Source organism: Suncus etruscus, chromosome 9, assembly GCF_024139225.1.
Source record: "Suncus etruscus isolate mSunEtr1 chromosome 9, mSunEtr1.pri.cur, whole genome shotgun sequence".
In the NCBI taxonomy this organism is placed as follows: domain Eukaryota; kingdom Metazoa; phylum Chordata; class Mammalia; order Eulipotyphla; family Soricidae; genus Suncus; species Suncus etruscus.
The window spans coordinates 10,785,994-10,803,619 of NC_064856.1; the positions used below are offsets into that span (position 1 = coordinate 10,785,994).

Here is a 17,626-nt window from a genome sequence, read left to right on the forward strand (position 1 = left end):
AAATGGCCTAGGAGGGAGCATCAATGGCTTTGAGTAGGCAGTGGGGAATGAGTCTCAGAGCCACACTGGAGCTCACCTGAAAACATGGTTAGCAGATCCATCCTTCAGTTAAGGTCACTTGAGATACCTTTGCTAAGAACACTGACTTTTCGAGAAGGGGGTGATCTCAGGAGTCATAATAACATATCAAAACTATACATTCTCTCTCTCTCTAGGAATAAACATAAAAACTCTCTGAAGAGAATTCAGTGTCCCGGCTTCTTAGGACAGACAGAGGCCAAACTGCTGTGCTGTGAGTAACAACCATGAGAGACATGAAGCACATGAGGCACATGACAAAAGGAGATGCTTGGATTGCAGGAGTCTGGTTGTTTGTGCCCTGGGAGATGCCCACTTTCCTTCTTCAGGTATTCCTTGGTGACTTGCTCTGGTGCCAGCAGGCCCAGGGGAGAAGTTGAGTCCCCTGTCCATCCATCCTGGGAGGCCCGACCATACGGTCCAGGTCAGACCAGGTCAGGGTACATTGCAGTCAGGGTCAGAATTCGTCCCGAAGCTGTGGTGGGCTGTCCATGCCAAAGAAAGAGGATGGCCTGCCTTGGAGGTCCCGCTCCCGCTTCACGAAGGCAGTGAAGGAGGAGACACAGTTGCCGATAAAGTGGTCGGCTTGGCCCAGGATGTAGAGGTCCATTTGAGCCATCTCCGGCTTCAGGCTCACCACTTTCACCTGCAAGAAGACAGATCAATGTGGCCAAGGTGCCTGCAGGTCAGTGGCTGGGCCCACAGGCAGTCTGTGTGCCCAACCTCTTTCTTCTGTCCATTAGACACTCAAAAGGAGGCTTGTAAAGAATGAAGATAATGTGGTTGAAAACCTAACAGATATGTGGCATGCAGCTGCGTTGGTCTCCAATCACATAGACTACACTGTACCCCCTACCCCTGTTCCCAACAAATTCTGTCCCACACATAAAATGGACTAGCTCTAAGTTTGTACATGTGTGGTTTCCTCTGCCTGGAATGCTTTTTCCCTGTCATCACCTCCCTGACCAGATAAAGAAAGATCCAGCTGGCCCTTTCTCATGAAGCCCCAATCACATTGAGCTTGGCTTCCACTCCCAAACCATCATCTGATTAAACAGTGCCCTGCTCATCTGGTTCTGTTGCCTGGTTGCCTCTAAACCCACAGTCTTGTCTGTTCCCTTCCTAAGTGATGTCCAAAGGTTCATTCTACTCTCAAAGGCTTACCCTTCCCTGTGAAAGCCACCCTGACCACTTGTCCCTTGCCCTGTTTCTTCACTGCCTCTCTTGCTACTCTTAGACCAGCCAGAGGAAACCTGTCCCCTTATTGTTTGTTTGGCGGCACACATGCTGATGCTCAAATGTGGTGTTGGGGTTTTGAACCAGGGTTATCACGAATGCCACAGCCACATGCAGGGCAAGTGTCTTAACTCCTATATTATTTCTCCAGCCCCAAGAATGTAGATCTTGAATGCGGGCACAGGCCATTTTCAACCACCTCTCCACATCCTTCATACCTTCCTCCTCCTCCTTTCCAGACTCTTGCTTGCTTGCTTATGCTCCACCCTCTGTTTGGTGCTTCTCTTTGCCTGGTTCATACCTATTTAATCATTTCCCTAGGGCTCAAGTCTTTCCTTTCTGAAGACACCCTCCCTGGTCAGGGTCCTCTGCCTTGTAGATTCTCTCACACAACTGTATCTCTTTATATCTGAGCAGACAACAATGATGATAAGTGTAACTCCTTAGTGATTCTCAACTAATGTCTATTTCCTGCCCCTAGACTCTGTGAGTTGTCACTGCTGATGAGGGCCCATTTCAATGAGTTGAGCTGACAAATAAATGAATGAATGACAATCCCTGCTCTGAACTCCTGGATCTTTCTTGTGGCCTGTATTATAGATCTCTACAGTCTCTTCTCTTGAGTTTGAGAAGAGTGAGCCCAGATGGATCATCCCATTCTGTGATGCTGGCCCACTTGGAAAGAAGGGCAGGGCTTTGCTGGGAAGGAAGGGTGGGCTTGAAGCCCTGGGAGAAGGAGGGAGGAGTGACAAAGGGCAAGAGCAGTAACACAGGAACAGGATATAGAAAATGGAGAGAAGCTGAAGGTGTTACAAGTAGATCAGCCCTAAAAAACTCACACAAAAAAACTCCCTGGGACTCTCCAAAAGCTTCGACTCAATACAGAGGTGGGGGCCTGGGCAGAATCAGAGTAGAAAGTGCTGTGCTGTCACAGAGTTCTGATGTAGCAAAGATCATCATCTTGTGATTTGGATGGCAGCAAAGCAATTACACCAGTTTAATCGTGGCCAAAATCCCCAGAACGATTCCACCCACACCCTGAAACTTGCCTGCTCTGTGTCAGCCCACTATAATTAGCTCTGAGACCTCTAGGGTAAATTTTAGCTTCCTTGGGACTTTAGTTTCCTGGGCTATACAACAGAGGGATTGAGCTAGAGGTGTTCCCAGTGGGCAGTCTTCTATCAAGGGTGGTTGGGAGACCAAAAGGCCTGACTTGGCACTCCTGGTCCTTCCAGCCTATCTGGAGGGAAAAGAGAAAAAGGAAGTCCCTCAGCACACAGCCAAGAGCATCTACTTCTGTGTGTTTTTAAGGTATGAAGACACGTTTAGGGCTTGCATTTATTCTACAAAGTCTGATTGCTAATGGGACTGGAGAGAAAGTATAGTGGCTAAAGTGCTTGCTTTGCATGTGGTGGACCCTGGTTTGGTCCCCAGAATCCCATAAGGTATCCTGAGCGGAGCACTAATGGGTGTGGCCCCAAAACAAAGACAAGAAAAAACAAAGTCTGATGGCTTACCTCTACCTTTCTCCTCTACTCTTCATTGACACAGCAATGTATGTACCATTCCTCTGTCCTCATTCTGTCCGGTCCTGAAGATTAGATAGTCTTGCTCTCCTAAGCATGTCCTGAGCACAGCTTCTTCCCTTTATCACCTAGCACCTTCTTGCTCAGAGATGGCTCCTTTCAGGAGCACTTATCTAGGCTTAGACTGTTTTGAACTCTACATCCCTGATCTAACTGCCTTGAGACAAAGAAATTATCTCAATCCCATCTTACAGACAGGAAACAGAAACAGAAAAGCGAAGTCATTCTTTGCGGAGAGGCCAAGTGCTCTGGCTCCAGAGTTCCTGTTCTCCCTCCCTCTGCTCCACTGGCTCTCCAGCAAGAATCAACACTGGTTTGTGTTTTGTTTTGTTTTGGGTATCACTTCCTGTCGGTGTTTTTTTTGTTTGGAGGATGATGACCATGTGGTAAGGGGGACTGAACCCAGGACTCCTGCAAGCAAAGAATGCACTCCAGCCCTCTTTGAGCTACCTCCCGAGTTCATAAGGGCCCACTCTTGATGTCCTGAGAAAAGAAGCATTTCATCAGTGTATGCTGTGTCAGGAACTTTCCTAGATATTGGGGCCTACAAAGCCAATGGCAGCAAAGCACCAAGCTTGATGCAGAGAAATGAAACAATGAGCCAGCAAAGAGAAATTACTCTCTCTTTTTTTTTTCTTTCAGGCCACACCTGATGGTATCCAGGGTTTCCTCCTAGCTCTGTACATATGGTTCATGCCTGGTGGGAACTGGGGATCATATGGGGTGTAAAGATGGAACTGGGGGTCAGCTGCATACAAGACAAGAGCACTATTTGCTGTATTATAATTCTAGCTCAAAAGATGCATTTGGACACAGGTCTTACACAAACTAAGAAGGGCATCTAGATATGAGAAAGGGCCATGACAGTGCCTACCAACACCCTGGCAATAAGAGTAAAGTTCATCCTAGAGTCATCATACATAAATGTCAAGTTGAGCTCTGAAGGAAAGGAACTGGATAATCAAGGAAAACATCCATGGGGTCAAGGGCCATAAGTGGGGAAAAGGATCACAGGGTCACTGCCTCTGGCTCCCACCAGACCCAAGCCTACCTTCCCTTTGAAGAGCTTCTGGATCTCGGGCTGGTAGCTCTCAGAATCTGTTGCAATGTAGACTGTCTGGGCGCCAAGGGCCTTCACCCAGAGCTGCAATGCCCGCTTGATCTCCTTCAGGTCTGGGAGGCACATGGTCGGGGTGAGAGGGGCTGCCGTGTTGCGGTGGTAGCCCACACACTGTGGCGATGCCATGAAATGGGAGCCGGCGCTGCCATCCTTCAGCATGGAACATGCATTCTTCTGTGGGGCGGGTGGGGACACAGTGTAAAGCAAGTGGATCCCCCTAGCTACAGAAGCAAGAGCTGATAAGGGGTATGGATGGGAGGTGAGGGCAGGCATTACAGGAAAAGTCTGTTTTTCACAAAAGCCCAAAGGGAAGAGGAAGATATATATGCAAAGAGTAACAGAGGTTATTTATTCTGGGCAGTGGGACATGGGCTTTTAATAGCAATTTGTTTTCTTGGCCTTACTGCCATATCTGGGACTTCCAATAGAATTCTGGGCCTGGGGGTTCTAATGGAGGGTCTTATCTGATTTCTGACTTCAGTGGGAACATTTCTGATAGCTCTCACAAGCACATGTTTGCTATGGGTTTGCTCCAGATAACTTTATCAAGTTAAGGTGGGACCTTTCTATTCCTGGTTAGCTAAATTCCCTCCTGCTCATGAATGGGTGTTGACTTTTATCAAATATTTTCTTGGCTTCTACTGAGATAATATGATTTTTCTTTTATGGTTTTTGGGCCACACCCAGTGGTGCTCAGGGGTTACTCCTGGCTCTGCACTCAGGAATCACTCATGGTGGGGTTGGGGGGAGTCATTTGGGATGCTGGGGAATGAACCCAAATACACTGCCTGTAAGTGTCCTCTCTATCTCTCTGGCCCCTATGTGATTTTTTTTGTTTGGTATTAATATAGAAAATTGGAAAGTTTACTTGTGTTGTAGATTCTCTAATCTTTTATTGTGTTTTTACTTACTAAGATTTTACTTATGATTTATGTTTGTGATAATGGGCTACAGTTTTCTGTATTGATCTTATCTGAGTTTGGTGTTAGTATAAAGCTTGCTTCATTAAAAATTAGCATATTTTATCTTTTCATGTTCTAGGAAAATACAGATAACAGCTATCTATTCCTTGAAGGTCTGACCTAAGCCACTCATAAAATATTCTGGGCCTCGCCTGTTTTCTTTGTGGAAGGGGGAGGCAAGAGGGGAATTTCATATGTAAATAAATGTTTGATTACTTCCTCAGTTGGAATATGTTTTGATATAATTTCTTTACTTTTTACTGAGCTTTCACATCTTCAACAACAAGTATTCTTTTCTTTTCGTTTTTGGGCTGCTCCCAGCGATGCTCAGGGTTTACTCTTGGCTCCATGCTCAGAAATTACTCTTGGCAGGCTCAGGGGACACATGGGATTCCGGGATCAAACGTTGATTGGCTATGTGCAAGGCAAACACCCTACCTGCTGTGCTACAGCTCTGGCCCCAATGAGTATTCTTAAAATGCACGTTCATATTCTTATACACACTAAGTAGGTTGTCTACATGAGTATGGTTATTTTCCGTTTGCTTTGCTTTTGGGTCATACATGGTGGTGCTAAGGGGTTATTCCTGATTCTGCACTCAGAAAGAATTCCTGGTGGGGCTCAGGGATGCTAAGCCCATCCATATGGGATGCTGAAGATTGAATCCAGGTTGGCCACATACAAGGCAAAAGCCTTACGCGCCATGCTATCTCTCTGGCCCTTGGTCCAGGTAATATTCATAGAAAAGAAAAAGTGGGGTTTTTTTTTGTTTGTTTGTTTTTTTGGTCTCACCCAGCAGCGCTCAGGGGTTACTCCTGGCTCTACGCTCAGAAATTGCTCCTGGCAGGCTCAGGGGACCATATGGGATGCCGGGATTCAAACCGTCCTTTTGCATGAAAGGCAAACGTTCTACGTCCATGCTATCTCTCCGGCCCCCAAAGTGGGTTTTTGTATAAGCAGGAGCCTCTACATTCAGAGACTGTTCTCTTTAGGTGAGAGCCCTACCTCTTCTCCAGGGTTTGTGTTCCTCTAGCTAAATCCTAGGCATGGACAAGAGAAACCCTATTTAGAAACATGTGTTGCCATAGTAAGCACAGAACAGGAAAAAACTGGGCCAAGACTCTGGGCCATTACTGGGACTGAAGCAGGGAATTCCTCCTTTAACTCCATGGACCAAGACCCTGCTTGGGGACACAAGAGCCAGGGGAAATTACCCAGTCAGAACCGATGCGCAGGTGAATGCCCACATAGGGCCGTGTGAGGTGGACACGGATTTGGGCCTCCCCCATCTTGACCATCTCATCTGACCAGACCATGTATCTCTGGAGGACTCTGTGCTCCTCCAGCACAGGGAACTGGGCTGGGGCCCCAGGCAACGCCAACACTGGATGCTCCTTTGGAGAAAATCTAGGCAGGAGACAAAAGAGGGATGTTAGGAGATGCACTGAGTTTGACCACTACCTTCTCATGGTAAAAAGGATGGCCTTGTACTATGTCCTAGAGACCCCGCAGAGGGGCCCTGGTGACAAGCAAGATGCACGGGAAGTTGTGAAACTGCAGAGGGCTGATAAGAAGCCTGGGCGAGGTGGCAGGCCCAATTCACAATGCTGTCCCGCCACACAGAATTTACAACCCTCTCAGCTTGCTTAACAATGATAAATTTACAGTGGAGCATTCCAACCTTTTGTAGGTCATGCTTTTTCAATCAGGGGTGCACTCACTGACTCCTGGGTGGGGTGTCTGGACAGTGTCTTTGCCCTCTGCCCTACATGGCAGGATTGGGGCAGCTGCTCACTAAAGGTGATGAACAGGGAATGTGTGTGCCAGATCTAATTGTTTAGTTTGCACCAAACCCCTACATCTGACAGCCTGCCATGTGCTTGGGTCCTAAGAGGAGCCAGACAAGCAAGCTTCCTGCCCTTTTGCATGGCACTCTAAAGTCTCTGCAGGCTTTCCCTATCCCCTTGGTGGGCAGATGGTCCCTGCCATTGGAAGGTAGTGCATTGGGGGCCCCGAACATAGTTTGCCACGAGTAAAAGTCTGACACACAGGGCTGGAGAGATAGCACAGTGGTAAGGTGTTTGCCTTGCACACGGCCAACACAGGACGGACCCCAGTTTGAATCCCAGCATCCCATATGTTCCCCCAAGCCTGTCAGGAGTGACTTCTGAGCAGAGCCAGGAGTGACCCCTGCACACTACCGAGTGTGACACCGCCCCCAAAAAGTCTGACACATTCTTCAACAGAGGGAGTGGGGAGCAAACCTGGGTTCCCTTTTCATCTGGATTTTCTGCTTGAAGCAGGTGAACTCTCATGTAATGTCATACACTCTCAGTGGCCACATATGTTTTCCTACTTGCTGGAATGTCTTCTCTCTGTCCGACAAAATTCTTTTCTAATATTATGAAACAGGTATCTCTAAAACACTTTAGTAGTTTCTTCTAAAGTGAACTGTAATGACGGTATTGGCCAGCAATTGTACTCTTGGCTCTTATCCCAGACAAGCAGAAACCGGCAGTCATATGTGAGGCAGTACACAAAGGTTTGCAGTCACTTCATTTAAAACAGCTTCAAACTGGAAATAACTTGAGCTCACTCCATAAGTGAATGGCTAAACAGTGGGCATCCATCCTATTATGGTAAAGTTGAACTACTAATATGGACAACAGTGTGCATTGATCACAAGAGGATCTTTCCATATCAAGAAATAAAAAGCCCATTCCGAAAGATAATATATTGTATGAGACTCCATCTGAGCACTTTTGAAATGACAAGCTGGAGAGAACTGAAAAGGAGAAGTGACTAGAGTTGTCAGGGTCTGTCAGAAACCTTGGAGGTGGGTGGGTGTGGTTATAAATTGGTCACACAAGGATCACTGTGATGACTTTAAACCATGATGGAGGGCACAGGAACCCACACAAGTCATAAAATGGAACAGAACTGAACACACACAAACACAGAAATAAGTATAGCTAAAATGAGAAACCTGAACGAGAGGGGTGGGTTATGACTGTGGTAACTGCTTAGGATATGAAAAGTATCACCACTGGGGACAACAGGGTAAAGGCATGTGGGATCTTCTTGTATTCTCACAATTGCATATAATTTTCTCAATAACATTTTCAATTCAAAATTATTAAGTATTTTTGGGGCCAGAGTATTAGTACAGTGGGTAGGGCACTTGTATGGGTCAAGTGAGGTTTGATCCTAGCACTCCATAATGTCTCCCAAAGCCTGCCAGGAATGATCCCTGGATACAGAACTAGGGGTAAGACTTGAACACTGCTGAGTGTGGACCCAAGCCTCAAAACAACAAAATTAAGTATTTTTTGTTTTTATTACTTTTTTCCACTTTGCCCTCTCATTATATATATATATATATATGTATATGTATGTATATATATATATGTATATGTATGTATATGTATGTATATATATATTATTTTGGGGGGCTGGGGGTCACACCCAGCAGCGCTCAGGGGTTACTCCTGGCTCTATGCTCAGAAATCGCTCCTGGCAGGCTCGGGGGACCATATGGAATGCTGGGATTTGAGCCACTGTCCTGCATGCAATGCAAATGCCCTACCTCCATGCTATCTCTCCAGCCCCTATTTTTTTGTTTTGTTTTGTTTTTGGGTCACACCAAAACTCAGGGGTTACTCCTGTCTCTATGCTTAGAAGTTGTTCCTGGCAGGTTCGGGGGACCATTTGGGATGCCAGATTCAAACCACCATCCTGCATGCAAGGCAAATGCCTTTCCTCCATGCTATCTCTCCGGCCCTTATTTTTTAAAAATATTTTTAAAGGAGGGGGCCGGGCGGTGGCGCTGGAGGTAAGGTGCCTGCGCTAGCCTAGGACGGACCACGGTTCGATCCCCTGGCGTCCCATATGGTCCCCCAAGAAGCCAGGAGCAACTTCTGAGCGCATAGCCAGGAGTAACCCCTGAGCATCACAGGGTGTGGCCCAAAAACCAAAAAAAAAAAAAATATTTTTAAAGGAAATAATCTTTTTTTTTTTTTTTTTGTGGTTTTTTTGGGTCACACCCGGCAGTGCTTAGGGATTATTCCTGGCTCCAGGCTCAGAAATTGCTCCTGGCAGGCACAGGGGACCATATGGGACGCTGGGATTTGAACCGATGACCTCCTGCATGAAAGGCAAACGCCTTACCTCCATGCTGTCTCTCCGGCCCCAGGAAAGAATCTTTAACAGTACATATATCCAGAGGCTAGAGAGACTATTCAGTGTCCTAGGGAGCATATTTTGCCTGTCAAAGGCCCAGGTTTGCTCTTTGGGAATGTGTGGTCTCTTGAACATCACTGGGAGTGATGATCCTGGAGCTCTTGGGTGGAAGTCACCCCCTACCTCTGGCACTGCTGGGTGTGGCCCCAAAAGAACAAATCCAACATAGAACACACCTACACAGAAGCTCTGGTCTAGCTTTTCTTCTCTTTCCAGACGCTGCAATTTTAAGCACAATTACACATCTACTATTTTTATAGATATGATCCTGTGTGTTTTTGGACAAAGCCAGGCAGGCTTGTTCAAATGTTGACTGTGCCAGTGTCAACCTCTTTATACCCTCAGGCCAGGCAGGCTCATGGATGAAAGCTATTGGACTCACTGACTAACTTAGGCCATTTATTAACTTTGGGGGAAACAGCTATTCTGTGCCTCAGTTTTCTCATCTGAATAATAAAGTTGATAATAGCTCTGATTTAACATATTGAGAAGGTTAAACAGACTAATATGAATGGAGCATTTAGAACAATGCTTGGAAGTTAGAAACATAATAAAATTCTATTAGTGTTACCACCACGACTATTACCATAATGCTTGTAACTCATACCAAACATTTTTATTTAAGGGAAGGGTCAGGGTTCACTTCTGGAAGACCTCAGGGGGCTGTATGTGGTGCCCAGGTTGAAGTGAAGCCAGCTGTGTGCAAGGCAAGTGCCTTAAGTGCCTTCACCCCTGTACTATCTCTAGCCCCATCTCAATTAAAAAAAATTACATTTATGTCTTCAAGATAGGGCCACGTTGATAGCGTGGATCATGTGCTTGTGTTAATCTCTCTGGAAGTTTCCCCATTTGTAGGAATGAACTGCAGTTTTCTGATCTAGTTCCCTCCTGCCGCACAGGGAGGTGGTTTTGCTCTTATACTCACATGATGCTTCTTCACACCCAAACCAAAGGTCTTGTTCTATAAACACCTGAAGAACCTCCCCCACCAGTCATCACACCTGAACCGTAGCTCCAAGGAGTGGGGAGCCAGCCTGTCCCACTTTTCCTTGGCAGCCTCCTTGTTTTATTGTGGGCACCGGTGTCGTCAGAGCAGTCTTGCTAGCCATAGCTCTCACATATGCTGGTCCAGGTCCCAAGGGCCTGGTTCTATAGAACACATCTCTTTAGGGCAGAAGCAATGGTACAGAGGGTAGGGCACCTACCTATGCAGCTGACCTAGGTTTGATCCCAGAGTGTAGGGAGTGCAGGATGCCTGGAGTAAGCATTGAGCAGAGCTCGGTGTGGCCCACCCTCCAACTCCCACACCAATTGAAAAACAAAGCAAAACACATCTCTTTAGCTTTGGGTTTTTTTTGGGGAGGAGGGTGGGCCACACCCAGTGGTGCTCAGGGCTTACTCTTTGCTCCCCACTTAGGAATCACTCCTAGCACTCCTGGGGTACATATGGAATGCTGGGAATTGAAACTAGATCAGATGCATGCAAGACAAATGCCCTACCCACTTACTGCATGATATTTCTCAGACCCTTTTATTTGGGGGGGGGGGATACACACACCCCGTGTGGTTATGTGCTCAAAAATCGTTCCTGACTGGGCCGGGCGGTGGCGCTGGAGGTAAGGTGCCTGCCTTGCCTGCGCTAGCCTAGGACGGACCGCGGTTCGATCCCCCGGCGTCCCATATTGTCCCCCAAGAAGCCAGGAGCAACTTCTGAGCGCATAGCCAGGAGTAACCCCTGAGCGTCACAGGGTGTGGCCCAAAAACCAAAAAAAAAAAAAAAATCGTTCCTGACTTGGGGGACCATATGGGATGCTGGGGGACTGAACTGCGGTCCGTCCTGGGTCAGCTGCATGCAAGGCAAACACCCTACCACTGCACCATCACTCTGGCCCTTGTTTTTTACCTTTCTCTCAAGCCGTTTTTAGACATTTTTTAGCTTTTTACAATGCCTACATGTGCATTATTTATTTATCTGTACTATATGACAGACAGTGCTCCTATTGTTTTACATACATTAATTCAATTTCACAAGAGCCCTATGAAGTCAAGAACTATTGGTATTGAGGACACTGAGGCACAGAAAGATGAAGTAATAGGGCCACAGTCACACAGCTATAGATTGTTGAAAGTGGAATCTGAATCAATGCAGTATGCTTCAAAATATATATTGGTGGGTTTTTTCCTCCCCTGGCTGAGGATCCCATACTCTGAACTGGTCAGTGAGCCTTGAGGAAAGCAGTATAATTCTTAGCTTTATACTTGCTGGCATGTTCTTTAAGCTGCTGAGCCACTTTCTGTGTCCCAAAATCTTTTTGTTGTTTTGTTTTTATGTTTTTGTTTTTGGGCCACACCTGGCAATGCTCAGGGGTTACTCCTGGCTCTGTGCTCAGAAATCACTCCTGGTAGGCTCCAGGGACCATGTGGGATGCCAGGAATTGGACCCAGGTCCTTCCCACGTTGGCATGTGTGCAAGGCAGATGTCCTATTGCCATGCTACCACTTCGGCTCTATCTTTTGTTCTTGTTTTGTGTACCACATCTGGTGGTGCTTGGGTGCTACTCTCAATTGCTGAGAGGCCACTCCTGGCAGGGCTCAAGGACCACAAAGTGCTGGGTCAAACTTGGGCTCCCGTGTGCAAAGCAAATGCTTCAGCCCTTCATGCTATCTGCCCAACCCAAAGTACCTATATTGTTTGTTAATTGTTATTTTTTTCCCTCCTATTTTTGGGTCTTACCCAGCAATGCTAGGGGTTACTCTTGGCTCTGCACTCAGGAATCACTCCTGGCTAGCTTGGGGGATATATGGGATGCTCAGGATCACAGCCATATACAAGGCAAGTGCCTTACCCACTGTACCATCTCTTTGACTTCTTGTTAGTTTTTTTTTGGGGTGGGGTGGGGAGGGTCATACCCAGTAGTGCTTAAAGTTTACTCCTGGCTCTGGTTCAAGGCTTACTTCTGTTTTTGTTTTTTGTTTTGTTTTTGGGTCACACCTGGCAGCGCTCAGGGATTACTCCTGGCTCTATGCTCAGAAAACACCCCTGGCAGGCTTGGGGGACCATATGGGATGCCGGGATTCGAACCACCATCTTTCTGCATGCAAGGCAAATGACCTACCTCCATGCTATCTCTCAGGCCCCCAGGCTTACTTCTGGTGATAGGGTGAGAGAGTAGAAGTAGGGGGTAAGGGGCCAGAGAGATAGTACAGCGGTAAGGCGTTTGCCTGGCATGCAGAAGGTCGCTGGTTAGAATCCTGGCATTCCATATGGTCCCCCAAGCCTGCCGGGGGGCGATTTCTGAGCGTAGAGCCAGGAATAACCCCTGAGCATTGCCGGGTGTGACCCAAAATCCAAGGGAAAAATAAAGTAGGGGGTAAAAGGGGACTATATATATAGTGCTGGGGCTGGAACCAGGGTCAGCTATGTGCTTGTCTTGCAAGCACTTTGACCTCTACTAACTCTAGCGCCTCTATGTTGTTGGTTTATTCCTTTGGTTTGTTTTGTTCTGGAGTCACATCTGGCTGTACTCAGGGCTTACTCCTGGCTCTGTGCTCAGGGATCATTCCTGTTAGGCTCAGGGGACCATATTAGGAGCCAAAAATTGAATCAGGTTGTCTATATGCAAGGCAAGATCCTTACCTGCTGTATGACTCTGGCCCTCCTTCCTCTCTCTATGTTTGGTGGAAGGCACACTCGGCAATACTCAGATTTGACTCTTGACTCTGCATTACTTCTGACTCTACTCATGAATTACTTCCTGTGAGGCTCAAGGGACTATATGGGGTGCCAGAGATCAAGCCCTGGTTGGTGTGTGCAAGGCAAGAACCTTACCCGCAGTACTACGCTTTAGACCCCTTTCCCTTATATTTTGAACTCCAACATTATAATTCCATCTTCCCCACCCCAGTCAACTATATTTTCACAGATGTCTGGGGGTGATTCTGTTTCCCAGTTCCTAGCAGAGGCCTCAATACATTGAGGATATAATAAATATTTTGAGAATGAAAAATGATAAGTTTCAAAGATCTTGTGCTAGAAAGATCACAAAAGGAAAACAAGAGTTTATTATTTCTCAAGGGTACCTGAACATTTGGATAATGTTAGGGGCCTCAGAAAAGAACTCTGAGGGGCTTACACAGATGCTCATGGGGTTGCACTTTCTGTCATACATCCTTTTAGTTGATGATGATGTGCTGGGAGTCAAGACCCTTTTTGTAGTGCTTACATACAACTATCAGTGATGTGGCTCAGAAATGGCTGATAACTGGGGCTGGAGAGATTGCATGCAGAAGGTGGGTGGTTCAAATCCCGGCATCCCATATGGTCCCCTGAGCCTGCCAGGAGCGACTTCTGAGCATAGAGCCAGGAGTAACACCTGAGCACTGTTGGGTGTGACCCCAAAACAAACAAACAAACAAAGAAATGGCTAATAACTTTGATAGATCATAGAGAATAGAGCTGACCTATTGTGCTCTGTGCATGGGGGACACTGAAGATTTGTGTTTATGACAACTTGCTGGCAAGGTAGGTGCTCTAAGTCCATGAACTATTCCTCTCAGCCTGCCAGCAGAGAGGGAAACAGTCTGCCAATATGCACAGGGATGCAGGAAAGAGCTTGAGCTTTCAGTGCCTGCTCTTTACACTCACTTCCTCACTCCCAAAGAACAGTTTTCTACAATAAGCAAGTATCTGAAAGCTTAGCAAAGGTTTGAAATGTGTTCACTGTGAAGTCCACCTCTACGAAGCACTCCCAGGCTTATCAAATGACCTGTCTGCTTCCCGCCCTCTCCCAGGTGGCAGCTTAGTTCTTTTATATATTTTACATTTATTTATTCATTTAGGTTTTTGGGCCACAACTGGGGTTACTACTGGCTCTAAGCTCAGGAATCAATCATGGTGGGGAAAAGGGAACAGTATGGGATGCCAGGGATCAAACTTGGGTTGGTTATATACAAGATAAGTACCTTACCTACTGTACTATCACTCTAGCCAACAGATGTTCATCTTTTTTTTTTTTTTGGTTTTTGGGTCACACCCGGCCACGCTCAGGAGTTCTCCTGGCTTTACGCTCAGAAATCGTTCCTGGCAGGCTCAGGAGACCATATGGGATGCCGGGATTTGAACCACCGACCTTCTGCATGAAAGGCAAATGCCTTACCTCCATGCTATCTCACCGGCCCCCAGATGTCCATCTTAATAAATGCTACCCATGAGTGAACTTTGAAGGCATTAAGATAAGTCAACCAGGAGCCGGAGAGATAGCTTAGCGATAGAGTGTTTGCCTTACATGCGGCCTCCCGGGATAGACCCGGGTTCAATTCCTGGCATCCTATATGGTCCCCCAGCCTGCCAGGAGCGATTTCTGAGCTCAGAGCCAGGAGTAACCCCTGAGCACAGCTAGGTATGGCCCCAAAACAAAACAAAACAAAAAGACAAGTAAACCAGACACAAAGGAGCAAATATGTGATTCCACTTATATGAGGGACCTAGAATAGGCAAACTTGTAGGGACAGAAAGCAGAATGGATGTTTCCAGAAACAGAAAAGGAGAATGGAGAGGTGTTTAATAGTCACAAAGTTTCTCTTCAGGAAGATACAAAAGTTCTGGAGATGGAGTTTGGTGATGGTTATACAACACTGGAAATGGACTTAATGCCATGAAATTGAAAAACTAAAAATGGTTATATTGAATCAATTCACCTACAAATAAGGATCCATCAATATAAATATTCACTTCCACATATACAGCAATCATTTATTTACTAATTGAGGTTTGGGGACCACAGCCAGGGTTGCTCAGACCTTATTCTTTTTTTTTTTTTTTTTTTTGGTTTTTGGGCCACACCCAGTAACGCTCAGGGGTTACTCCTGGCTATGTGCTCAGAAGTTGCTCCTGGCTTGGGGGACCATATGGGACACCGGGGGATCGAACCGCGGTCCGTCCAAGGTTAGCGCAGGCAAGGCAGGCACCTTACCTTTAGCGCCACCGCCCGGCCCTCAGACCTTATTCTTAGCTCTGCACTCTGGAATCATTCCTGGTGGTGTTTGGGGACCATATGTGGTGCTAGGAATGAAACCTGTGTCAGCTGTGTGCAAAGCTAGAGCCTTATTTCTTGTACAACCTCTCTGGCACCACAAGTAACCATTAAAAAACAAAACAAATAAAACAAACAACGAAACAAAAAAATTCCTCATGGTTCTATGTTTAGAACTGATTTTGACCAAAAATATATTTTACTAATCTGGTATCAACTATTCATTAGAAAAGATAATTTATAAATAAAGATACTAATTAAAAAATAAAAAAAGATAATTTTAATACTTGACTACAAACATATATATAATTATTTCATTTTAAATTTGTATAGTAAATGTAAAATATTGCATAAAGATGTCTGGAGAGGGGCCTGGAGAGATAGCACAGCGGCGTTTGCCTTGCAAGCAGCCGATCTAGGACCAAAGGTGGTTGGTTTGAATCCCGGTGTCCCATATGGTCCCTCATGCCTGCCAGGAGCTATTTCTGAGCAGACAGCCAGGAGTAACCCCTGAGCACTGACGGGTGTGGCCCCCCAAAAAACAACAACAACAACAACAACAACAACAAAGACGTCTGGAGAGAAGCCAGAAGGATAGTCCCTTGGGTTTACCTTGAACACAACTCATCACATTCTAGTCAGAATCCACTGGGTTCTAGCAATGAATATGGTCCCTTAAGCTTCGCCAGGAGTGATCCTTTTTTTTTTTTTGGTGGTGGTGGGGTGTCATACCTGGCAGTGCTCAGGGGTTACTCCTGACTCTGTGCTCAGAAGTCACTTCCTGGCAGGCTCAGGGGACCATACGGGATGTTAGGAATTGAAACGGAGTCTTTCTGGGGTTGGCTGTGTGCAAGGCAAATGCCCTACCACTGTGCTATCGTTCTGGCTCCCAGGAGCGATCCTGAGCATTGCTGGGGAAAAAATAAAACAAAATATTTAGAGATAGGGCTGAAGAGATGGCACAGAGGCAAGGTACTTGCCTTGCATGAGATTACTACAACTTTGAAAGTGATTCAAATCTCTGGCATCACAAATGATCCAAGTACTTCCAGGGGTCACTCCAAAGCCAAAATTAGACTCTGAACACTGTTCTGTACAATCCAAATACACCCTATCCCCCAAAGAAGAAAACAAAAGTGTAGAGATAAAATAGGAAGATAATTCAAAGGGCTGTAGTACATTATTTTTGAAAGGAGGGCCACATCTTGCAGTGTTTAGGACTTATTCCAGGCTCTATACTCAGAAATCCTGAAGGGGCTTTGGGAACCAGATGGGGGTAGGGGGGACAGGTATTGAACCTGGGTAAAGGCAAGAGCTCTATCCACTGTACTGTTGTGGAGTTCATGCTTTGCATATGGAAGTCTAAGTTTTTGTTTGTTTTTTTTTTTGGTTTTTGGGCCACACCCGGTAACGCTCAGGGGTTACTCCTGGCTATGCGCTCAGAAGTTGCTCCTGGCTTGGGGGACCATAAGACACTGGGGGATCGAACCTCGGTCCGTCCAAGGCTAGCGCAGGCAAGGCAGGCACCTTACCTCTAGCGCCACCGCCTGGCCCCTAATTGTTTGTTGGTTTTTGGGTCACACCCAGCAGTGCTTAGGGGTTACGCCTAGCTCTATGCTCAGAAATTGCTCTTGGCAAGATCGGGGGACCATATGGGATGCCAGTATTCGAACCACTGTCCTGCATGCAAGGCAAATGCCTTACCTCCATGATATCTCTCTGGCCCTCGAAATCTAAGTTTGATCCCAGGCAACACAGGGGCACATGTAAGTTGTGGCTGAAAAACAAAACAGAACCAGCCAGGAGTGAAAGGAGAACCGCCAAAATCCTCATAGTGTTTTTGGAAGGGTGGGGGAACTATGAGAAAATTTAATTTCCTTTTTTAGTAAAAAAAAAAAAAGAAGAAGAAAAAAAACTTCCACTAGATCTGTGGTGGTTTATTCACACCAAGAAATGAGATGTTTAATGTAGAAAGAAACTGTACAGTTGGGATTCCATCAAGAAAACAAAACAAAACAAAACAAAAAGATCTGCCTGGCAGAGCCAACCTGACTCATGGAACTGTGGCTGAGTCACTGAGTCTGGGAGAGGTTTATTAAGCAGCAACAGCCTAGGGGGGAAGAACAGCCTGCATTCGCCTCTCCCTTCACCCTCTCCAGCCTCTGTGCATGGACACACCCACCCCCATCCCCACAGAGCCAAGCACTGCCTTTATGTGCCTTGACCACATTAAGCTTGCTTCTGCCTGTCTTGATTCTCATGAAAAGTGCCACGAAGAAGCGCCTTTCCCAGCACCTCTCTAAAAGGCCGGCCTCTCCACATTCTTCCTATCAGGGTCCGGTTCAGATTTGCACCGCCCCTCAATCCCCCACC

At 46.4% G+C, this 17,626-nt stretch overlaps 2 protein-coding genes across 2 annotated transcripts in view; one reads left to right on the top strand and one right to left on the bottom strand.

Moving 5' to 3' along the window:
- The window catches only part of COMMD7 (COMM domain containing 7), a 911,502-nt gene that overhangs the window by 487,429 nt on the left and 406,447 nt on the right, over positions 1–17,626 (top strand). The gene's annotated exons all lie outside the window — the stretch shown is intronic.
- POFUT1 (protein O-fucosyltransferase 1) overlaps positions 201–17,626 on the bottom strand; it is a 31,600-nt gene continuing 14,174 nt past the window's right edge. The window contains exons 5-7 of the mRNA XM_049779285.1: positions 6,197–6,389; positions 3,952–4,194; positions 201–724 (exon numbers count right to left, since the gene is read on the bottom strand). Of these exons, the coding sequence (XP_049635242.1) occupies positions 536–724; positions 3,952–4,194; positions 6,197–6,389 (625 nt within the window). The 3' untranslated portion in view covers positions 201–535. The remainder of the gene's footprint in view (positions 725–3,951; positions 4,195–6,196; positions 6,390–17,626) is intronic.